Source organism: Pezoporus wallicus, unplaced genomic scaffold, assembly GCF_028554395.1.
Source record: "Pezoporus wallicus isolate ANWC-B61680 ecotype Strahan unplaced genomic scaffold, APGP_CSIRO_Pwel_v1 contig_818, whole genome shotgun sequence".
Taxonomy (NCBI): domain Eukaryota; kingdom Metazoa; phylum Chordata; class Aves; order Psittaciformes; family Psittacidae; genus Pezoporus; species Pezoporus wallicus.
In genome coordinates this window covers 1,391,308-1,416,360 of record NW_026636248.1, presented here as the reverse complement: position 1 = coordinate 1,416,360, position 25,053 = coordinate 1,391,308, and the positions used below count along the sequence as shown (strand labels likewise).

General features: G+C 37.5%; 1 protein-coding gene across 2 annotated transcripts; it reads right to left on the bottom strand.

The window, feature by feature from the left end:
• Positions 1–999: 999 nt before the first annotated feature.
• SLC35B3 (solute carrier family 35 member B3) lies at positions 1,000–23,065 on the bottom strand. 2 transcript variants are annotated; one of them, XM_057399273.1, is made up of 10 exons: positions 22,953–23,061; positions 18,435–18,713; positions 17,030–17,151; positions 15,926–16,080; positions 14,383–14,490; positions 9,717–9,814; positions 6,886–6,978; positions 6,374–6,485; positions 3,464–3,533; positions 1,000–2,324 (listed from the first exon to the last, which is right to left on the bottom strand). In XM_057399273.1, the coding sequence occupies exons 1-10, from the start codon at positions 22,962–22,964 to the stop codon at positions 2,174–2,176; spliced, it is 1,200 nt and encodes a 399-aa protein (XP_057255256.1). In that variant the 5' UTR covers positions 22,965–23,061; the 3' UTR covers positions 1,000–2,173. The 2 variants fall into 2 exon arrangements, with proteins under 2 accessions (XP_057255256.1, XP_057255257.1); XM_057399274.1 differs by lacking the exon at positions 6,886–6,978 and having other exon boundaries at positions 22,953–23,065.
• Positions 23,066–25,053: the final 1,988 nt, after the last annotated feature.

Genomic DNA, 25,053 nt, shown 5'->3' with positions numbered 1-25,053 from the left:
TGTGCATGTATGGAAGCTTTCACATAATTTGATTTCCTTCAGTTCAATAAAGTTTAGCAACACAGTTTACAGATGGCAAAGCTGAGACTGAAAAATCCTCAAAACAACACTCAAATGCTAATTGGCAAGTTCCACCAAGCTAATGGACAGAAATGTTCCATAGTTACTCTCCAGTGGTTCAAAACCTGTCCCTCTTTTAGCTTGATAGGTAACCTGAACTCATTGGAAAAAGCAACCTCATTTAGTGAAAAGAATGCAAAAGAATATGAAAGTTGATAAGCATTACAAGGAAAGAAATGTCTATCAATCCCCCTGACCTGGTCAAATGCACTCTTGCATTGTAACCCTTTTTCTTATGATAAAAATCACTGCAACATGGAAATGAATAGCCACAGCAGGCCATTCTTCTCTTTCAAGATTTATTTGCTGGTCACACTCCCACCTCTCTACCTAATCCAGGACAGAATCAATCCTGCAGTAGCTGGGAATTTAAAAAATGAAAATGTTACATGCGATAAATTCTCCCAACTTGGAAATACCGTGTGTGTGTGGGGTAAAAGGTCTTGTTGACACACCACAGTAGCTCAAGTGTTAGAAACAGTGCAGTTATGCTAATACAGCTCTCCACTCATTTGTCCCATTGTGCTAGAGTGGCTATGCTATTCCATGTTCTATTTTATAACATATTTAATATGCCATAAACTAGCTACCAAGACAATAAGCAAAATTTAAGGCACATTTTGTGTGTGTGTGCTTTGATCACAGACTCTTTAGAACAGCAATTCTTCCTAAGCGTCTGGAACACACTTTTGCACATTTTGAATACTTTCATAAACCGGCATTTTTGGCAGAAGGCAAGCCTGTGAGATATTTCAATTCTTTGTACATTCTTCCTGACTGCATAATTCTATTATCCAATTTACTTTTGTCTAAGTTGAAAGAACACACACCGAGATGCATCTAAGAGACACAACAACAAAAAAGTCATGACAACATGAGAACAATTAACTGTAAGGTGATCAGTATTTTTAAAGTGCCATTGTTAAATACATAAAATCAAAGAGATGGCAAGCGATTCAAAAGCAAGATGAATATGAAAGTAAGAGAGATAAATGGACTTAGTCTTAAATTAATTTCTTAAATTCACGATGAAAAAGACAGACTGGTATTATACTGTCTCCTCCTGTCATTAAATAAATTGTAATCTGTAACCTAATCCTCTTAAATTCATCACAGGACCACACTAAGACTGACACAATACATATTCCAAATACCTTAGCAGATGTTGTTATTCTTTACTCCAATATTGCAAATGAAGACTTTTAATGATACTAATTAAAGGACTTCCACCTCTCTCTATACCATCATGATATGCAGGGCCACAGGCCACTAAAAATTCTGTATTTTGCCACAGAATAAGCAAATAACAGCTTTTTACACCATTGTTTCAATCTCGGCTTTTTCATTCTGTGTTCTAACCCTGTTCAGGCCTAAAAGCCCATTCACCACTTGTAAAACCACACGTGTTGACTGCACAACCTCAATCTCATTTTTGCTACTTGCAAGCAATAATAAAAAAGAGTAACACTGTAATATTCCCCTAGAAAAATCAATTATTACAATAAATACAAGGTTCTGTGGTGACCTAATCAGTAACTTAAAAAAAACCCAACATTTTTATTTAAAATGAAAAACAGTGACAACATACCATATTGTAAACCTTCCACCCTTAAAATCACAATTTGGTCAACCAGTTGCTGATTAAGGTTTCATTAAATGTTAATACAGTATTACATTTAAATTATCCCACATAGACAATTAACGAAGAACCACTAATCTCAGCTCAGCCACATGGCCAATATTATTAAAACGGCCAAAATACTCTTCTCCTGTGTCCCACTTGGAGCGCAGCTTCTCAGCCGTTTGCCAGGAGCTGTTGTCCTTCATTGCCTGATAGTGCCATCTGACAATGGCCTGAAACACCTTTACCGATGAATTCAAGTGCTCTGAAGAAAGGGCTCACAAAAATGTGCACTTCTAGCAATCTGCAAGCAGACAATATGCCTTCAGCTCCTTTGGTTTTAATAATGTTCCCTTTGGAAAGTGAATCAGTTGAAGACTGTTCCAATAAAATAATAGTGAGTCATAGCCTAGACAAGGCATAAACCACTGTCTATACAGTTTGTGACAACGTCCTTGTTTTTCTTTCTTCCACATTTTTTTTCCAGAGACCATGCAGTAAAGGCAGTTTGATTTTATCCATGTTCTTACTGTAAACATTCAGAAATATACCAAGGACAACCAGTAAGCCTGACCACACGTATCTAAAAGGAAGGGGGAGGAAGAGAAAAAAAATTACCATTAGTACATTAGTACTTCATCTGTAACACTTATATACCAATATTTGTGGATGGAATAAAAATAAAGCCCCCACAGTAAGGAGAGAAGAGTTCAAGGAAAAAAACAACAACAAATTAGCGGACTGTGAGAAAGATTTGCTTACATCTTTATTATTCCTATCCTTCCACCTTTCCTTTTCCTGTTCTGGCTGGAAAGCTTATTAAGGTGCATTTATAGTTAAGTAACAACTAAGCAGTAACTCCTCTTTCTCACATGAATAAAGGAATCCTGAGGGGTTTTAGTACACTTTTTCTTCCTGTGGTTATGAGAACTATACTCTCTGTAACTGGCCCAGCATGTGTTCTCACTCTGTGCCTTACAGCCATACTTTCCAACGTAAGCGCATTTTTGTTTCAGCTTTCCATTATTTTAAGCTTCGAGATTGTTAGCTGGAGTAAACTGAACTTGGGCATTTGGCTGTAAGCTTTGTTCTCAAACCTCAAAAGAAATTATGCATAGCAATAGTACCGAGTACTACTTAGCTTCAAACCAAAAGTAATTAGGACCAATGTATCAACTTAGCTGCATTTTTCAATGTAAGCTTTTCCTTAAAATTAAAAAAAAAGGAAGAAACCCAAGCTCAAAAATCTTGGAATATCTCAAGATAACAGAAGCTTGCAGTTGTTTAAAAAGGCCAGTTAAGAGCTCGTAAAAGGAGAAATAATACCACCTGAGCTCATAAAAGGGCAAATAATACCATCATGGAGAAAATGCCTTCCTTTAGCCAAATCTTCCTTCACAGAGAAAGTACCCAATTTATTAAGTATCATAAGCACTAGATAAACAACAAAAAGAAAAAGAAACAAAACAAACCCCCAAAACGCCAACACGTGTACTAGCTTGTCTTCCAGACATCTTGAAAAATGGAAACTATTTTCTCTAGCATGATTAGCATCAACAAGCCAGTCAATATTTACAGCAGAACGCCAACATTTGTAGAAGATAAGAAATGAAAAGCACTAAAGCCTGAATATGATTAATCACTGTTGTTATATTTCCATGATCAAGACCATGATTTTTTTATAACACACATAAAAACCCATTCAAAACTATAAATACTTACTGCAATGTGAACGGCTTTGCAAAGAAGAAGAAAGAAAGCACAATGGTCATTGCTTTTCTTCCTGTTGTTACTGCGGAGGAAAACAAATATTTACTTCTTTAAGCATTCAGTTACAGCAAAAGAACCTAATCTAGGCTTCAATATTAGATAATATCATTACTTGTCTAGCTAAAACAATGATCATCCTTGGTGCAAACACGGACTGCAGATGCACTAGTCCAGTACGAAACAGTGCTAAAACCATATGCTGTTTGAAACAAGTACACCGCATAAGTAGCATCAGTGCCAGTCACAGTACCTGTAGCAGAGAAACTTCCAGAAGACTTGCTATTTAATAACTTCAAGCTAATCAATTCACAATATCTGAAAGCAACAAACAACTCTTTCAAGTAACTAATGGTATAAATTAACCTGTTAAAGAAGAAAAAACTGGTATCACTATATGGACACAACAAATCTCTTGCCATTTCCACCTCATGCTATTACAGTTCAGTGGTGTTTGGGGCTTTATTTTTAAGTGGAATGGGGTCATCACCTTGGCATTCTTTTGAAGCTACTGAAAATTTACCTAGCAGTGCAGAGAAATACAACTTTGGTTAGAAACCCAAGAAACTCAACGATGTCTGACTTCAGAGGTTTCATTGGGAAGTTTTCATCAAAACCATTAAGAGACCTTCTTCTACATGTCATCACTAGAAAGAATTAAGGGAGTTAGGAGACTTGAGAACACAACCCTGTTACTAAAAATGGAAGTAAACTACCTGTTTGGGATACTCTCAAATTAACTGTAGCTCCAACAATGATTTGAACAGTTTCCTTGCTATCTGCTACGAACAATACAGTAAATTATGTACTGGGAAGCCTACAGACTTCACCACTGAAACAAAACCAATAAATGAGTAAAAGTTATTGAAATTGTTTAAAAAAACGTGACAGTGCAGCTAGGCGTACAAATTCAGCTATGGTTAAGGGAATGAAACCCTTAGGGAATCATATTCTATATGATAGTGCAGGCTTCTCACTTGATAAAACAAACAAATGGGGACAATTGCCTGCACTTAAATAAAAATATGTTTTTTTCAAAGTGTTTTGCTTACCATCAAGTACATTTTACTATACAATACTGTAAAGCCTTACTTGTACAACTGCATTCATATTAGTCTCACGTCAGTCTTACTGTAACATACTGAGACAAAACGAACCAGTGACTCCTGCTGTAATTTCTCACTGTTTTGGCTAGAAAAGCAAGTTTCATTCTCTCCAACCTGCCCCCACAAACAAATATTTACTTAAAAGCATGTTTTGTAGTAGAAGAAACAGCCTTCACCATTGCTTTATCTGCCCCTGTCTCAACTTCTAAGTAGCAATTTTCTTTAAATGTAAAGAAATTTATGTGCATCAAATAAAATGATTTTCTATTACATAAAAAATTAAAGGCGAATGAAAAAGAAAATTGAGTTTTAATTAGAAAACAGTTTACAGATGAATAATTTAAAAAAATCGTTAAATTACTTCAGTTTTTCTAATTACAATTATTTCTGTTCTTTCAAATCAGTTATTAATTAAAATATTTATGTAACCATTTCCTTCTAAATTAAGTGCCTTTTCTTCTTTTTCTCAATTAAGTCTGATAATTTCTCATTCTGCTAATAGAAATATAATTTTCATTAAACTCTTTCACCCCAGTCCCCCCAAAGAAGGGGAGGGTAGATGGGGGGTGGGAGGGACAGTAATGAATGTGGTGTTCTTCCAAGGCACAATAAACATTTTCACATTGCTACAGGCAAGACAGAAAGGGCTCAAGTGTTAGAATTATCAAGGTCAGGCAAAGGAAAACCTGGAAAGGGTTTGTTACGCCACAGTATTTTTTAGATATGTTTTAGCACAATAAGATTTTTTTATTTTTTAAAAAAGCTATTTTAATACATGAAACAACACTCTCATCTGGGCCAATGTCCAGTCAGAAGGCCTACTGAACTTTGTTAAAAACACACACGAAACAGAAGTGCTGCAGAACAAATAATTAATGGGAAAGCAGAGCATGCAATCCTCAGGTCAGAAAAAAAACTGTCTGTATTTTCCTCTCCACGACCACAGATGAAGGCAGAGCATCACTTGACAGAAACCAGCTTTTAGGGGTAGAAGGAAAAGAGGAAAGTATCTCCATGTCATCTTGCTACAACTTCCCCTGCAGGCCCTTGTGACTAATGTTTGTAGTTTAAAGGAAAGGTAACCTGAGGAAGGAATGAGCCCAGTGTAACCATTCTTGACAGACTACTGTAGCAACTATAAAGATGACAGAAGAAGCTAAATCACAGATTTTTGAAAAACACACTCAAGTTACATTTTAAGTTTGGAAGCAACAATTTTCTACAGACAAAGAATTTATATTCTACATCAGTTTGTATATAGTGCTGAGCAATAATTTCAGGGACAGCCTGAAAACAGGTGTACATGAAGATGATGCAAAATATGTCAGCCTTTTCCTTCAGCGTTGTTAGAAACATAAAAAATGTTAATAGTGCAATCAACTGCTGTTGAAATGAACAGCAAGGTCATTTCCCCTTTTTCCTGCAGCTGGGGATATTCTGATATGTAGACCTTTCAGTCACTTGACTATACATTTCCATTGCAATTTCCCTCTTTAGAACAGTGTTGTTTCTTCACTAAAACATAGCACAGGATACATGTACAAGATTACTCAGCAGCCTCTTCAATACTGAAACTGTGGCACAGAAGGAACCAGGAAGCTCTCAACCACATATACTGGTAAAGATCAATGGTACACAAATCACAATCAGTCAGCATAAAGAACGCAGAGTAAGAACAATTCTCAAAAGGTCCTTCCTAAATAATGGAATTACTTTACGCTTTTATACCAAAAGCGGTAAAGATATAATTTGTTCATACCTGTTACAGCCAGAAGGGCACCGAAGATTTTAATCAAAGCTAGAACAAAGGATATACCAAAATACCCAGTCAGGGAGAAAAGGAATGCATAACCGTAAGTCTGAACTGGATGCTGCAACAACAAAAAAAAGCCCGTTAGGAAAATGTAAAACAAACCCTGAGGTATTGCAAAATGACATAAAACTACAAAATTTAATCAATTGCTTGAGCAATAATAAGCTGTTCAACAATGCATTCATGCAAAGATCCTTATTTAATTTTAGTTAAATAATGGAAAAATAATAATGAAATTATAAGCTCATAAATCTGGTCCTGTGATTGTTTTGTTTTTTAAAACATTACCCTATCTTATACATCAAAGACTGTAACAACCTTCTTAATATATGAATTATACAAGTTAACCAGTTTACATGATGAAAAGACTTTAGATAAGTGGTGAGATTTTCTAAACCTTACAGAGCAATGTTTTCCAATGAGGTTCTTCATAGAAAAAAGTAAATCTTTACACCTACCTTTGAGCAAAATGTTACTGCAGGGCTTAATCCACTAGTGCATATTAATCCAAATAAAATATACACAAAACCTATTGAATAGGAATACAAAACCTAGAATAGTTTAAGAGAAAATAATTACCAGGTGATACTATATAAAAGGACAAAATTAATTCTTTCAAACGCTTGGTCCTATTAGTATGTTCAACTTCTGAGAGTTAAATTTGCACTGTTTGAAGATATTTTTACTAGGATTTCTATAATAGCTGATTTACAGTAAAAAATGAGTAATAAGTGCTAGAGATATTCTTCCTACCCACAAGTACATGAAAAAAAAAGGTTTTGCAGGGTAGTCATTTAATAATATCCCGAGATCAAAGTTGACTGTGGCAAATCCTTCAAATACAGGATTTCACAGCCTAAATAAAACTTCACACAACTATGTAATTTAATAGTTCAAATAACATCTTAAATGTACTTTGTTTTCTGTTGCTTACCCTACACAGTAAAGATCTATGTTATATTAACTGTAATGGTAGCACATAATCACCACAACTTCCAGAAGTGTCATATAAGTTTCATCTTTGTCACTTCAGTTCATGCACATGATGCACCCGTGTTACGGTTATAGGATTCAAGGTTTTCAATCAGCTCTGACCTAGCTCAGTACTTAAAAAAGCCTATACTCAACAAACAGGTAAACTTAAGTTTTGTCTGTACCCTTATTTAATTCATAGCTTCATACAGCAACAAAAGAACCTTCACCCCATCCTTTCCCATGTAGAAGCAACAACAGAAGCTGAAACTGCCAATCTATGCAGTGCAAGGCATTCAGCTGTTGGGCTTTTCCTTGTGAAAAAGGGATACAGTTAACAGAACTCTTCTACACATTACTAGTTAATCAGGCTGACTACACTTTCAAAACTCAGTGTCAATTACAGGCCTTCTTTCAACACAAGTTTCATCAGCTGCTTTTTTGTTATATTATCTCAACTATTTGCAAAAATAAATTTATTAACAATTGATTACAATGCCATGAGATAACAAAAGACTTATCACTGCCCTACAATAAAGGGGGATGAATATACATTTTAAAAACAGAACTGCTTTGAAACTCATGACCTGATCATCAGAGCTCTTATTTTACACTGTTTATATGCACAAAAATTAGCCTCTGGTTCTTAATTTGGCTCTACATCCAGCTTTTCTGCCAAACTACCCAAAGACCTCACTTTCACAACCAGGAATGAGTACTGCATTACTAGTTCTTTGTTAGGCAGTGTGACATAGGTCACTTCATCTGAATAACATACAAGGCAAAATCAGGTATAACCTTCCAGAGCAGTGGTTTCTCTTTTCATCATTGCTTAATCCAGGGCAAGCTCCAAATTCAGCAACAAAACAGATCCTGCAGATGTCACATTCCTTTGCTATTCAGTTTTATTTCCAGATAACTGTCCATTAAACATGATCTCTGACGCAGAAGACCTCTTAAATTTTTACCTACAGTATCAAGCCTGGAAAAATAATTTCTGAAATTCTGCTTGTACTCCTGCACTGATTTCTCCAAACAAAATCCTGGAGTGTAGTATCTAAGCCTAAAAAACCCAAAATCTTTCTATCATTAATCACTACAATGATTCTCTACAAAAAAGTATGAGCATACAATATGAAGAGCAAAATTTGTCAGACTATCACGAATAAGAAGCAAGGTTCTGGAAGTAACAGGAGCATTGTAGGTAAGGCAGTTAGTAACTGCCAGATGACGGCTGGCAAGGTACAAAGTGGGCAAGAAAAGAGTTGAAGACTGTATTTTGTTTTGGATTTCAGAGAGTAAAGCTACAGAAGAAGTCTGCACTAGGTCAGGTCAGGTCCATGTAGCTAAAGATCTGCCTCCTGCAGCAGGCAACAATGAATACTAGAAAAAAGTACAAAAATAAAAACTAAAACACAGTGACGCTTCTCTGGTATATTCTTCCACTTCCCAGAAACTTTGTTTAAACTTCTTGAGCCAACCTAGATCACTTTCAGCCTTAAATGAAGCTTTCTTCTAATAGATTTTTAATTTCATGTATGAAGTTATCCTCACAAATAAGTAACTGGATTTCCCAGTTAAATGTAAAATACCTGCCAAATGTGTAAATTAAATTTCATCTATTACTTTGGCATATTCAAATAATGTCTGTTATAATAAAAGATTTTCTTGTATTTACTTGACTTTAGAGAAAAAGACGCCAAGTTCAAACATGTTTTGTCTGAAAAAAAAAAAAAGACAAAGCAAACCTCACGAACAGATAATCCACATTCCAAGTAAGCATATAAAAAATAGTGAGCAAGACACTTCTTACAGAATTATGTATTTCACTGAATCAGGAACACACATATTCACCTATTCTGAAAGTCAGTTTCAAAAGCTTCAAAAAAGGCTGCCTCTCAAATGCTAGCACCCTATAAGCAGAAGTCTAGCAAGTAAGAAAAGCAATGTGTTCCATGTAACACGTGCACACCTATACCAGAAAAGCAGTATGTATTTTTCAGAGATGCACATGATCATTCAGAAAACACTCTGTTGATTTCAGGCCTGCAGGGTAGACACAGAAATTATTGCTAGAAATGAGTGTTTCTGTAGCTACAATATACATACATTTGAAGTTGCACATAGAAAGCAGCACCCTTGAAACCTTAAAAACCAAATACCAGCAAAAAGCCCCAAACAAGGAGAAAATTTCAAGAACAGTACACTAATAGCTCTCCTTTACATATGCAAGAGAAAAGAAGATTAAGTTTCATGTTCTGTCACTGTACGCCTTGTCTATATTACGTTATTTTAAAACTGCAAATCTGGTATTTACCATTTCTGAATTAGAACCATTGTGCAACTTCATAGCTTTTTCCTGTACATTTCCTATAACTGCATCTGCGCAGAGGGCAAGGGATATTAGGACCACACCTAATATAAGAAAGAAAGAAACAAAAACCTGTTCAGAATATTTACCACCAGAGCAGTGACAAAAACCACTCCTTACTTATCTGGGGTGGGGGGAATAAATCTCAGGAACAAGAAAATCATAACAACCCCCCTCTATCGCATATTCTAAATGTCAGCAAAATGATTTAGTGATACCACTGTAAAGCAGTGTACACCTCCGCTCTCTCCACCAGTTAACTCCGGAGCACTGTGTGTCTCAAAGCTTGACAAGAACATTTGGACATTGCTATAAAGAAGATAGCTGTATTTTTTGTAGTAAAAAGACTGAAAAAATGTCAACTGCATTTATTTAGGTATTTGTAATGAAGATAAATAACCAGACAACACACTCTTTTGGGTAGTTACTCCTATTTTTTCCTGAAAAAGGCAAATAAAAAGTTAGATGTAATGGTTAAACAAATGCAAGAGGACTCACAACAGAAATCTTCCATTTCTGAAATATTAATTTTTAAAAACTGCTGTTCAAGTACAAACCCCATGGTTTTAGGTTACTATATTTGTTCACAACAAAGTCATTATGCAGTCAGTAATGTAAGCAGCTTTCCAATAACAAAAATTAGTAACTTTCTATTCACACCAGTCACTATTCATTTTCCAACCTCTGAACTTCCAATTCTTTCCCGCCTGTAGCAACTACTGCATTTAATGATACATACTGGTTGACATACCACTTTTCCTAAGTATACAATATTACAGAAGATACTACTCATCAAAATCATGTTTACGGTGTGCTCTAGTCTCGATGAATGAGGAGTGTAAGACTAGAAATAAGCAGTGTTATATTTTCTTAATATTATGTTTACTATTGGAGGCCTCAGAATAGGAGTTCTACTGGACCAAATGGAGTGTAAGTTTTTGGCAGAGAAAAAAAAAAACAAAAAACCACCAACAATCCCAGCTCCTAAGATTCTCAGAATTTAAAGATTTGACATTTTTAAGACCAATGAAGTTTAAGCTGGCATCTTCTTGAGAAACTTCTGTGACTTTCAAACCAGCATTTTTTTAGTTTGGGAACCATTTCTTTTCCCAGGCTAGAGTAACACAACTGGGACAACAGAAAAAGATTTGTCATTACTAGAAGTTATCATGCATTGGAAAAGGTATGAGCCAATGGAAATGAAATGATAACCTTAATACTGATTATGCTGAAGACATAGATATGTTAACTACTTAGATTCAGCTCTGGTCCAAAGGTATAGCTTGCCAATAGCATTGCTGCAGATCACTTTTGTTAATGTGACTGAGTATATCTCCGTATTCAGTATCATACATTTTCCAGCAGTGCTTAATGAACCAGGCACAACACTGGACAAATGCATGTTCAGTACTGGATTGAGATAAAAAGGTTACCTGGAATCTGAAGTGTAAGTGTGCATGGAAAAGAGAAATGTGGAGACAAGACAGATGTTAATATTACATACATACACAGTTTGGAGTATGAAAAGAAGAATAGCGCTACACCTGCCAAGCAGCAGCAGCAAAACCATGAAAGAGACCAGTAGCGTTATGTAGTACGTAAAGAGTGAGTAGAAACGACTGGAAGAATGATCCTAAATTATTTCTGAAAGATATTAAACCTGGAGGTCTTGCACTAACAGACTTGACTGAAATACTACATTACATTGTATTTTACCTTATTAATGTGATGTTTGAAGTCATTAAGATATTAACACTGCTTATACAAATTGTTGTTGACAAACTTGTGTAAATATATCCAACACATTCTCATACTCACAACTGCTACCACACAAATGTGTTAGCATGTTGTTTGGAGTTTACCTGCCCATTAAGATCTCTTTAATAATTCACATACATACAATTAGAAGACACAGTAGATGTAATAAACCACATAGTATCTCCTTAACAACAGAGAAGCTAAGGACAAAACACCCTGGTCTGTGACTAAACTGCACCTACACAAATAGTCTAGGATGGAAGAATTTGCATGCAATCAGTATTTTTGCTGTGTCTTCACTGAAAATAGTTAATTTCACTTACACCTGTAAAGCCAGAACAGCGGAAGTTCCCATACCTCTAATGTTTCAAGGGTATCTCCTTCTCCACACCCTTCTCTTCTGGTCTCTCTTGGAATTCCTGTATTTATTATTCACAGCTATTTAGGATACCTACCACTACCTCTCCGATCTGATAATGACAGGAGATGCTTTGAACTCTTAGCACCAACTCCATATTGAAAAGTATACCTCTTCCTTAGTTACAAGTATGTACCTGTTCTGGCAGAAGAGTTTCTTAGCTGACCTCTTTCATGTGTAAACAAAATCTGTGTAGATACCTTTTTTGGCCCAGCAATACTGAGATTCGATTTCAACAGCAAGAAAGGAAAATAAAACCCCCAAAGCTCACAAAAAACACAAATGGAAAGCCTCCTATAATTGTTCATCCAGATAGTATTTTACATCTGCTCATACTGCATTTTTAGGATTTGCATCAGACAACAAAGATTATGAATTTTGTTTAACATCGCAGTAAAGTTTTGCGCTCTCAGAACTGTGAAATGTAAACAGCTTTGGTCTTAAGAAGTTAGTAGAAGTTCTGTGAAACCATGCTAGAATCCTACTCATTTGTATGGAAGCAGTTCTAATAGTTGTGAATAAATCACTGGAAGGAACCCATGAATTTATAGGGCAGCAAGTAGGCAGCAACAGAAATCTGAAATTTTGGAAAACAGTAATTCTGAAGTTAAACATTTTGCTGTTTATGTTTTTCAAAGCTTTAATATCCTTAAATACTTTGTTATTTCTTTGAAGATACTCTTTGAAGACAAAAAGTTCTGCCTTTTGTCTTTCAGTTCTTATTCGGTGATTTACATTAAGAAAAGTAATTATTCAAAAGAATATGCCATTTTTCAGAGTGAGCGAAGTTTTTAATAATTCTTAGCACTGGTTTTACACTTCAGCAGCTATATTTCTGCAATACCAAAAATCACTACATTTCTTGAAGGAAGAGACAGACCATCTATCTCCATAATTCATCTAAGAAATGGAAAACCGCTACCTTTTCCATTATGAAAAGTTTCTTCTGGTTAAATTAAGCGACATGGGAATAAAATGAAACAGGAAAAGAGAATATAGAAATACAGAAAGTACCTTCCCAAAAGGTGAGCAGGAGAATTTTGAATCACCTTCCTAAGGAGAGATGCAGACTTTTGAATCCTAGTTCTATATTCTATTTTCACAGAACTAACTTCCTCCAAAGGGTAGTGATCTATGCTTCAACACACAGAGACTTGTTTGAAGTATTCAAAATAAATTTATAATGAAAGACAACCCTGTTTATTCTCTGAAGACATTTAAAGTTTTTTATCTTGCATTTTGCAGATCTTTGAGGGCATCAGGACTTAACTACATTTGCTGCACTGTGCCTTGTCCCATTCAGTTGAAGAATCAACTTTCCAAGTCTTTTCAGAATTAAGTCATTTGAAATTAAGACATTTGAAACAATTCAGATTTCACAAAAGGAATATATTAACATGTGAATGCACTTACAGGCTGTAGTCAAAAATTAATGGTAACGTATCTATACATCAGAAACACTAGACTGTAATTACATGCTTATCAATGTCATACTGTACTCAAAATATTTATAAAGTAGCTATCCAGTTACACCACACAAACACACTAAATGCACAGCAGGTTATATAATTCACTTTTATTTTTCTTTGTAAATTCTTCCACTACAAATAGCACTAGAATTACAATAAAAGGCATGAGAATTCATTTATGAGGAAGGCAAAAGATGTATACAGTTCAGGTAACACAACAAATTGATTGTTACTAACACTAGATGAAATAATATTTTGTGAGAAACAGAAGCTTTTTCCTGAAAAACAAGGATTTATTATGGCTATGAACAAAACTTCTAAATCACTGCCTCCATTACCAAGAAATAGTTTCACACTAAACGCCTGTCGTAACAGTTGTTGTAACTCATCTCAGAATTCCAAAAGGAGAATACACTGAAAGTTGACTATTCGGTTATTAATCCAAACATTGACCAAGTAAATTACATGGACTTAATGAATAACCAATTCTCCCTTGCTATTTGAGACAGAAATTCAACTAAGTTTTTAAACCCAAGCAGGTTAAAATCCTTTCTTTGCTTCTGATTTTACACATCAGAGAAAAGTCAGAACACGGGCATTCCAACTAAGATCTACAGCAAATCCAAGTGAGAAAGTCAATGGTTTAAAATGGTTAAACTGAATTTTATCATAGCTATTTAAACATATCTACTGGGAAGTAAGTACTTCCCAGAGAACAAGCATGAGGCATTTCAACCTAAAGGGTGGAATTTCCAGAAGATTTAAGAACACAAAAAACTCCACTTGGAATAAAAGTCTCTTCTGGCACTGATACCGTTCTGCCAAGTGTAGAGCTACAAAGAAACCTGCATTTTCCATATGATACCTGAAAGCACTCCACGAAGAACTCTTAGAACTTCTATGGAACACTTATTGTAGGAAAAAAAACAAGCATTTTGTTAATCTCTAAAATATAACATATATTTACCTGTGAAGTTGAAGTTTGGTGCAACTGTGCTGTCAGCTAAAGTAAACCATATTAATCCAAGACTCATACAGAGGGCGGCAGACACATCTGCAATGTTATAACGTTTTCCTACAAAAGCAATACAAATGACATGAAAGGACTGTTACCACTCAGAATTTCATGATTATCCTGTTCAGCAGACTAGAATTCAAAGGAATAAGTGTTCCAATGACATTTTTACTTAAGCAGAAGACTTAATGCTCTGCCCTTTCATGACCAAAACTGGTTTCTTCTGCAACAGAAGTTTTTAATCCTAATGACATAGAAGTATATTTTCAACGACATAAGGCACATCCTGCCTGACACAGCACAATCTCAGAAACTTTAGATCAGCTTAGATGTTTTAAGATTTTTCCCTCATGAAAGACATTTTGGCTGCCTTTACTGATTAGAGAGGAGTCATTGCCAAACACTAACAGATTATTTGGGTACTTTCAGAACTCTATATTGTCTCTAATTTGGAAGAGATGGGATGTGGATGGGAGTGGAAAAGGAGTACAGAAATGAAAAGGCAGGAGTTAGTATATCTTGTTTAAAGTAACATATTCCTTTCCCAGAAACTGTACTTTCAATATAAGCTTCCAAGGGAACTTTTTTGAACTTCTGAAACTTTAACTGAAATTTTTTACATAATAATTGTTTTGTTTTTTTTTAATCACAGAGAATACAATGCTACTACAATATATGTTCACAAAGCTTTAAGGGAGCACCAGTCTTTCTGCATTAAAATGATACAAATAACTCCTAATAAAAGGTAAATACTGCGCATGCATATGCATATGTAAACTTGTAACCTCTTCTGAAAGTTTAACTTTCTATTGCAAATAGAAGGGCAAAATTAACTTCAACAACAGAAACATATCATCCTAATCTGTTTCATGTCACTTAGCCATGCAGAGCTTTACTGACTTCATGAATCTTTGTGCATTGAACAAATAGAAATATTTATAATATACTTAAGTATTTTAAATGCAGAATGACTGAAGTATGTTTATTCACATTATTATACACTTTATCTGTTGCTCTCCAGATCCCTTTTTCTGTTCTCGGAATATGAGCTATGACTTTGGGACTAGCCAAAGACATGTAAAGTCATGTACTTCTGCTTAAACATTTTATCAAAAGTTAGGAATTTTAATGAGGAATTTGGGATTCAAACAAGAGGAGTTGGGGATTTCGTCACAAAACAGCTATATTTTAATTTTTTTTTCCATTCCAAGTTTTCCATTTCACTATTGAAAATGGTTTATGATGTGATTTGGTTACATTACTTAACAATGAAGTTTTGTGAGTGACTTGTACAACTTCTTTTCCCCCACATCTAATTGTATTTATAAATTTTCCGAGAAGATGCTTCAGAAGTAGGTATTTTTTCTCCTAAAGGAAAAATGCTACCTATCCCTCTCCAAAAGCCTCAAGGGCATTTAACAAAGTACAGGATTCCATACATGAATGCCTCCCAAAGAAACAACAAAAAAATAATCTAATAGCAAGACTAACTTACCTTGTATAAAAACCCCACCTATCATAACTGGAATCAGCTTACAGCACTTGAAGATGACTTGAGTAGGGTAATTCAGATATCCTAAAGAGGTATTTGACAAACCCATAGTTCCCACTGTTAAAAACGCTATTATCATGTAGGTTTTGCCAGGAATTCTACAAAATATAAACATACGAATCTTGGTATTACAGTCATATACAGGAGATTTAGCTTGGAAAACAGATAAAGGAATATGTTTGTAATACACTTTGACCATCTTTCTCAATGAATTTCATTTTGCAACAGGAATTTAAAAATGCACATAAATGACTTATATCAAATGTCATTTCTTTCAATTACTGCTAATAAACAGCATTCAAATACAAGACAATAAAAATTCATGGCTCAGCAAGTATTCAAGTAGTAATTATTTAACCTCCTTCTGAGAAGGTATATTATTTACAGAAGAATCAAGATGAAGGCTTCAGTTGATTTGCCAAAGGAAACACAGAAGGTTGGTATACCAAGATACCCTGACTCTTAGTCCTGTCATGGCATTGTGACAATATTTTTTTGTGAAGTTTTCACATGATCATTGACATTTTTACAATGCAAATGCTCTCTTAAATGAAAGACACAAAACCTAAGCACATCTTTTAAAGCAAACCTACTTAGACACATGGCAAATAGAGAGCAGACCTCTGACACTCTCCAAAACACACAGCATGTTAGAGGAACCTCTTGGTGAGGAGGTGCCAAGGTTTCAGGAAAAGGTATTCAGTGACAGATGGCTTCAAGTGCTGTGAAGTGCAGTTGGTCCTATTCTAGACATGATAATCCCAAGTAACACATGCATGAGTCAGTCTGTTTCAGCCACCCTGAGGACAGAATATGCTCTGTAAGTGGGACAATGTGACAGTAGAGTCAAGAAGACTATTTACAGGTCTCAAATCTAAGTGGGTGCTTCTAAAACATTTCCTAACATTGTTCCAGTAAATTCACATTATTTTAACAACAGAAGTGCTAACAATGCCTCACAATATTCACACTCAATTTAAATTTACCATAAATATCAAATGCTTCTAATATGATAACAGTGGGTAAAATACTTGGAAAAACACATACCTTCTCCTTTTGTCCTGAATCAACTGCAATTCTATTAGTCCAAAAATGGAATAAAATCCAAATTGCACCAAAGTGAGGTACCAACCAAAAGCTTTAAAACCTTCCACTGAAAATATCAATTCCTATAAAAACAAAAATCCAGCAAGGTCATGTACATGCACCAAATTACTAAATCAAACCAAAAATTAACAGAATTTTTATTTCATGTACATGCAAAGCTAGCCTTTGCAGCTGGTGGTTATTAACTGTAAGATTTACCTACTACACATAATTTGCAAAGTATTGAAAAAGATAATTTAGGTTTTCCAAAATGCAATGAGAAAATTTACTACTGGTGTAAGTCCACTGAAATTAACAGATTGGTTCATCAAGGGGAATACATTTGATCCATTCATAGTTATCCCATATTATAGACGGTTTCCTGACTGCTTTTCAGTTCATTTGCTTCAGGAGACTGCTTTTATCCAAAATTTATAAATAGCTCACACTAAATTAAATACTACCTTTCTCTAACAGACATTTACTGGTAATTTCCATCTCTTAGGAATGTGCACCTAGTATTTTGAGTGCCTATATTAAACAGCACATATGAGCTTATAAATTTGCAGGCTGTAGGAATGTAGGAACATTTAAAACTAGAACAACTTGTTATGGAAAAATACATGCACTGCATAAAGAATTATGCAGATGTGTCAATTATGAAACAAAACGCTACCCAGTATTTTTCTTTTTGAGATTCTGCTTTCAATTACCACTAACTTTGTTTAATTCTCTGGAAATAACTTTATTTTAACAAAATTCTTAGCTGTTTTTGAAAGCTACATTGGAAACATAGCAATTTTTAATTATCAACTTTTAGATCACTGCTTTCCCTTGAAATACTCACTGATCTTAAAAAGAACAGAAGTGCAGCTGCTCAAGATAAATGAGAAAAGGCTAGCAAGAAGAGAAATGTTTAACTGAAACAGCATAAATACTATGCTTCTACCTAACCATCATAGTCCTTCAGTTCTTCCCTGAAAAGAGAACAGAGAAAACAGCAGTCTACTACTGTACAGCACTCAGGGAACTCAAGGAGATCTAAAGGTTTCAATATCAATGAAGACTTACATGTCAGTCTATAGGGTTCTACAATTTGTTTGTTTTCAGAAGACTAAGAAACCATATCCAAACAATATTGAAAGGTTTATCTTGCACACAGAAGTAAAAGATCAAGTTCTGAAAGTCCAACTGAACCAAAACTTGTAGGCATATGAATTATAATGGAATCTTACATTACACATTTACTGCTATTAAATTCTGATTCATATATATGTCTATACATATTAAAAAAATATTCTACATATTACAGAAAAGGAAAAGGGGTAGAAGGAATTGGCCTAGGACACAAGTTCATAGCATTTACCTGTAAATATCCATAGATTAGATAAAACATAAAAACTCCAGAAACACAGATGAAAAATTGAGTAGGTTTGTTAAACTTGCTGAGATTCATGCCAAGAACTACAACATCATCTACTGATTTGATATGAGGAGACATAGTTTGAGATTTGGAAGGTACACTGATGGAAATGTATTTTCTTGAAGAAGTAAATTTCAGATCCATGATTCCTAGTTTGCTGCATTCGGTGCTACTGTTATCTTCTTTCTGCTCTTCTTTTTCTGTGTGTCCTCTGTCTGAACGCTGAAAGAAATGCTGGAGTCAGGTAAGACAAAACATACAGCTTTCCAACAATAACAGTAAACAAATGTGACATTTACATGGAAATTATAAAGGTTTAAGAGTTTTGTTTGATTGTTTTTATTCACAAATTTTATTTCTCTTTCCTGATGTCCAAAGGTAACATGAGTTAGTATCATTTTATAAAAGGAGTTTTGGTTCATGTGGGAAGCAGTATTCCTACACTATACAAAACAAACCAACTAACCCCAAAACACTAGCAACAGAAGACCAGTGTCAGTTTCACAACAGCTCAAACTAGCCCTTTTGCACAGGAGTGACTGCTTGGCAAGAAATGATCCCCATGATTAAATCACAATGAAAGAACTGATACTGAAGCACTGTAGTTCTGTCTACTTCATTTTCACAGCGGAACATACTAGACTAGTCCACTACATGGGAAGCCTTGATGAAAAATTCACATTTGAGGCTATGACTGGTTACAAGCATTGAACTGGAAGAAGTTATCCCCTCACTCTCATATTTATTCAGTTTCTCCCACAGTTCTGAGTAACACAACATGAAGACAGAAACAAGAAGGTTAAGAAGAGAGTCTCAGAAATTAGATAGGTTATCTGATGAGGTCTGTGGCATGGTCCCTTTAATATTAACCACATGCAGTCATTTCCGTGTGTAACAGAAAACAAAACTGGATGACTAAACCTGAAGAAGGAGTTTATATTGAGGCAAATAATTCTTTTTTCCAGCTCCCCAGAGAGTATGATGTTTGAGGGTTGTTTTTTCCTTTTTAGCCTCAAGATAAACACACTAGTCAGTCAGTTGTCTGAAGATTTTAAAGTGTAGGTCAGCATTTAGCTCAGCAAGAAGTCAGTAATTAAATTTTGTTTGCTGTGGTTTGTTTTCCCCAGCTCAAAAATACTTCTCATCACACATATATAAAAAAATGCTTCTCCTGCCATTTTTAAATGGACAATGTATAGTATATAAAAGCTAGATCATGCAATAAATGTAGTAAATGTAATCTGCATGGACACTGGTCATTTATTATACAACATAAGAATTTACAAGTTTAGCTGAAAGATGAAGGATTAGTATAAAAATCGTAATGTAGTTGTTTCATTTTTTGATATAACTTACTATCAGGTTGGAACAAGATTCCTATTAAAGTTCTTAAAGAATAGCTTAGGGACTATAACAGGAGTTTAGGGACTATAAAAATTATCTTTAAATTCACAGCTCTTCAGCTGAAAACCAAAAGCAAGAGGAAGAGAGTTTACCCTTGTACATTGTTAGGTAAACCCAAAGTGAGGTGGCCAAAAAAAAAAAGGGGGGGGGGGGGAAAGAATGATAATGTTTAAGGAGACTTCAGTAAAACCAGTAAAGTACCAATGTCCTGCAAGGAGGGGCACTAGTGAACCTTTAAGCACAATATCATACAGAGTTCTGATAACCCTCAATGACAGATTCAAAGCGCAACTGCAGAAAAGATTATCAGGATGGAGGAACAGATTGTCCTTATGAACAGAAATGAAAGCGGAATTTCACTAGCCAAAAAAACCCTGATGAAAACAAAATTTCAATAAAAGTATCACAAGGGTTACCGCTAAGGAGGAAAGACAGTTTTAAGGACAGTAGAATGATAGCAAATAGGCATGAACTGACCAATAACTAACAGTACTAAAAACTACTTTTTCAACCCTAGACTGTCTGTATGCTAGAGCAGCTTAAAAATGAAAGAAAGAACAACTGAACTGTTTCTAAGGTGAAGTTTATGAAAGCAATTGTAAATTTGTTGATGCCACACTTTCTCAGCAGGAACAAGAGCTGCAGAAGTAATCTGAGCTTCATTTTGCAGCCAACCTGAAACACAGAAAATGATGTATGCCCAGCAGCAGACACAGTCAAGTAATGTCATGTGTGCTTCAAGAATCCAAAAACTGAGTGAATTGTATAATGGACAGCATTGTACCTACATTTCCCATTCTGGCCACTAATTTAGATATTATTTGTGTAATACCTGTGTTAGGATCAGAAGAAGCAGAGGCAAGAAGAAACAGTAAGAAGTGCATTTATCTATTGGGTCTGGGTGGGACAGAGTTATTTTCTTCATAACAGCTTGTATAGTGCTGCATTTTTAATCTGTGATCAAGACAATGCTGACAGCACACTAAAGTTTTAGCTGTTGCTGAGCAGAGCATACACTGCATCAATGCCTTTTTTTGTTTCTCCCTCTGTCCCCCACCCAGTGAATAGGCTGGGGTGTGGACAAGAGTATGAGAAGGGGGTATAATCAGACAGGTGACCCAAACTAACTAGAGATATTCCATGTAATAAAAGTATCACACTCAGCAATAAAATGTGAGAGGAGAGGGGTTAGGGAGGTTAGCTGTGTTTTGCTCAGCAACTGATGGGGCACTGATCTACCTGTGGGAGTGATTGTCTTTACATCACCTGTGCTGTATTCAGTCTCTCCTTTGCCACTATTCCCCCATTTCTTAAACAATTTCTATCTCAACGCATAAGTTTTCTTAGTTTTCCTCTTCATCTTCCCTCACCACTCTGGGGGTGGGAGGGAAAGTGAGCAAGAGACTATACAGTGCTTAGATGCCTACCAGCAGTAACCCACACATCACAATGTTTCCCGTTTTCAACTATTTGTATTTAAAATGTTTCCTCAGAACACCACCAGTTTTTACAATCGGTCCATTTAATTTCTTGTACGCTGACTATTTTTAATCAATTACTGACTCTACCCCTGAAGGGGTAAGAAACAAAACCCAGCCCATCCATAAGAAAATTATGCATAGTACTTAAGGCTTTTTTCAATCACGCTCAAGAAACCTTTCAAGAAACATTATTTAACAACTAAAGAAATTGTAAAACTCTCCAACAAGAAATTTCATTACCAACAGTGACAGAACTCTTCTGAAGTTTAGTGTGACTTCTCAAACTTATTTTTCTAAGTATCACAAATGCTGTTCATCCTCATCTCACCAAAATCCCTCAAGCAACTGATTCACCTTTTGAACAAACATGAAGCAAAAATCATAGAACAGTTTGGGTTGGAAGGGGCCTTTAAAGGTCATCTAGTTCCAAACTCACTGCCATGGGCAGTGACTCTATCCACTAGACGAGGTTGCTTAAAGCCCCGCCCAGCCTGGCTTTAAACACTGCCAGGGATGCGGCAGCCACAAACTTCTCTGGGCAACCTGTTCTAGTGCCTCACCATCCTCATAGTAAAGACCTCCTTCCTTATATCTAATCTAAACTTACCCACTTTCAGTTTAAAGCAATAAATCCGTTTTATGAAGAGCCAAGTGACTTAAGAGCTGTCCTGATGTATAAAATAGATTATTCCCCTCCTCTTTTTTTTCCCCTGTGTAAAAATGTAAACAACACATTTAGATAAGAGACTTTTTGTTTCTCCCCCTTTGAAATAAAGTCCCATGCAGTGCAAGATTTTAACCTAGCACACAAGTAAAACAGAGCACTACATCAAAAATAAGCAAATGAATAAGTAACTGCAAAAGCCCCACAAAAAAGTTAATGACTTGTACCAAACATGAAAAAAGCACTGTGAAAGAGCTGGGGCTTTTTTTATTTAACCCTGAAGAACATTTGTAAAAACATGAGTTTGGCAGAAACTAGCATCTCAGTACTCTCAGAAAAATCACTTGCACGAGCTACACAAGGCAAGTTCCACACTGGCCCTAGCCATGGCCATGCCCGATTTCCTTTGGAGCAAATTCCACAAACGCTTGGTGGCAGGCCAGCAGCTGACACCCTAACAGGGATGCTCCGGGTTATAGGGACCAACTGCACGTCCGTGGGATACCCGAACAGATCCCTTTCTTGGTGGTACCTCGCTCCTGCCCCGCAGGCAAAAGAGGGAATGGAGATAGGGACCAACACTATCACTGAAGCTTTCTTCCTGCTGACTCGCCTGGGCCCAGCCCTCTGCCAGCGGGCTGTCGAGGGCTGGCCCACACCACACCCCAAGGCCAGGACAGACGTGGCTCTGCCGGAGCACCTGCCAGCTGCCCGGGGAGGGTCGCAACAGAGGCTCCCCACCTGCAACAGGCCACCATTCGTAGCTCCGCCCCGGGGGGAAAGGGACGCCTCGCTACTCACAGGCCCCAACGCCGCGGGACACCGCCTCCTCAGGCCGACCAAACTCCTCCCGCCACTCAGCACCAGCCACATCCCGCTCCTGCCCGGTCCCCAGCACCCTGCCCTCCTCACCATCGCACCCATGGCCCCCGGTTGCCGGGTGACGCTCCCGAGGAAGCGACCGCGACCCCGCCTCCTCCCCCCTCGTCCCGCTGCGTGCCGGGGAAACGCAGCCCCGCCCCCGTACCTGTTTGACGGGAAGGGGGAGGCGGGGGGAGGCGGGGGGAGGCGCGGGGAGGGAGGGGCACGGCGGCAACGCCCAGCTGCCCTCCGCCGCCACCGCGGCTCCCGGCACCCTCGCCTGCCTGGCGCACCGCCGGAAGTGGCGATGAGGATACCAGGGGTCGGCGTGAGCACCGAGAGCATCGAGAGAGCTCCGCTCACTCACTCGGCGTTCTGCTATTCGTCCTGAAGCGGGTGGTGGCGCTCTCAAGCTCACATCTCACTCCCCTCCTCCGCCCTCCCTCGCTGGGGCGGGGTCTAATCGTTAGGACACGCCCACCTCGGCGGCGAAGGGGCGGGGCTTGCAGGGCTGGCTGTTTCCCGCTGGCGGCGGTGGGTTTAGGCTCGCTCCGGGTGGGAGCGGGCAGTAGTCAGCTCTGTCCTGCCGGAGCGCAGCCGAGGCTGGGGGAAGGCAGGACCAGGTGGTGGGAGCCAGAGTTCCTGCGCTCGGGGTGCGCCCTGTTCCTCACCTGCCTGCTCCTCTTGCAGAGGTGGCGGGTAGCGGCCGTCTGATGGGGTCGCCTCAGTAGCGGCGCGGAGGGGGTAACGATTGAGTTCAACAGCCGCCGTGGGGGTGTGGCCGTGTGCCCTTCCGGGCTGGGTGTCACCTGTCGGGTCCGCAGGGAGCGGGGTGGCCCTGACGTTGTGGAAAAGCCGTGTGAGAACGCCGCTGCGTTTCACAGCTTGATGGGATCGAAATACCAGAATGCGTGGCAGGGAGGTTCGTTCCGAGGTTTGCCTGGTGCTCCGCTGTTCTAATGTGAGCAGTAAATCACCCGCGTGAAGCGGCTGCCTTCATAAAAATCACCCAAAGGAGTTTTACTCTACACTCACACTGCCTTGTGATCCTCACACGTGAGGCTGCAGGAGGGAGATAATGAAAATATTTAATAATGACAAGCGGAAAGGTGAACGAGAGCAATAACAGCAAAATGCGTAGAGAACATAATGGCCAAAAGAAGCGGGTAAAAAGCGTAGGGAAAAGGTAGCTACAGGCATTTTTTTGAAAATGTATGAATTAGTTGTAACTTGAAAATACATCAAGTCTAGCTGTTAATCGTATCGGGCTATGAAATGGGAGTTCTGTGTTTCTAGGAACAGTACAGAAGTACTTAACATTATAAAGAAGTACGTATATTGTCCTTTAGTGTTTCGAAATTAGAGTTTTCATGTTTGAAGTGTTCTACAAGTTACCCTTTATCTTTTCGAGTGCTAGCATAGTAAATCGGCATGTATGATGGGGAGCAGCAAGAAGTGCAGCGGCATTTAGAATAATTTTATTTATTAAGTAACAAATGCCAAAAAAAAGTGTATGCTCGAGGTTGAAATTAAGAAAAAGCGAACCCCCAAACCTTTTGGCAACCTAGGTATTGCTGAGAAAGAGGATTAGTGATGGTTGAGCATCTGCAGCCATCTTCTTGAGAGGTTCCAGTGCTTCCTGGTTTGGGTTTTCGCTATTTAGGTTGGATTTCACATTTAGCAAATAACTGTGCTTTTTTTTGCAGCAATAGGGATGGTGCTTCTTGCTGTCTTCATGATAGAAGTAACTGCCCTAATAAATAAATATATTCAAGCTTGCATGTGGTCAGCTGGGATTTCCTTGTTTCCTATAAGTAAATTCTCTAGGTAATGACTGTAATGAGCTTTTCTGTTAAAGGTATACGTGGAGTGACTACTTGTCCACGATGCTGTTTTTTTCCCAGTTACAGCTAGGTGGGAAACGGGTATGAAGAGGAAGTGCAAAGCTTCCAACTCTGTGAAGCTTGAAGGCAAGTTAAACTACATAGGAGCCAAGCTTTGGAGTAGAGTGTGCCCGAATGACTTAGTGGAAGCAGGCAGATACAGGAGGAAAAATCAAATCATACCACTAAATGGGATTGACTGAGTACCCATACATGGAATGAGGAACCTGTGGAGGTGGGCCTTTTGACGAGGAAAAGCATTGAGGAGA

What these genes read in the sequence shown, in the direction of transcription:
- SLC35B3 (XM_057399273.1), bottom strand. An exon ending in ACCAAACTTCAACTTCACAG is followed by an intron (nt 9,815 to 14,382) that starts GTAAATATATGT and finishes TTCTTATATTAG; the next exon opens with GTGTGGTCCTAATATCCCTT. An exon ending in CAGTAACATTTTGCTCAAAG is followed by an intron (nt 6,486 to 6,885) that starts GTAGGTGTAAAG and finishes TTGTTGTTGCAG; the next exon opens with CATCCAGTTCAGACTTACGG.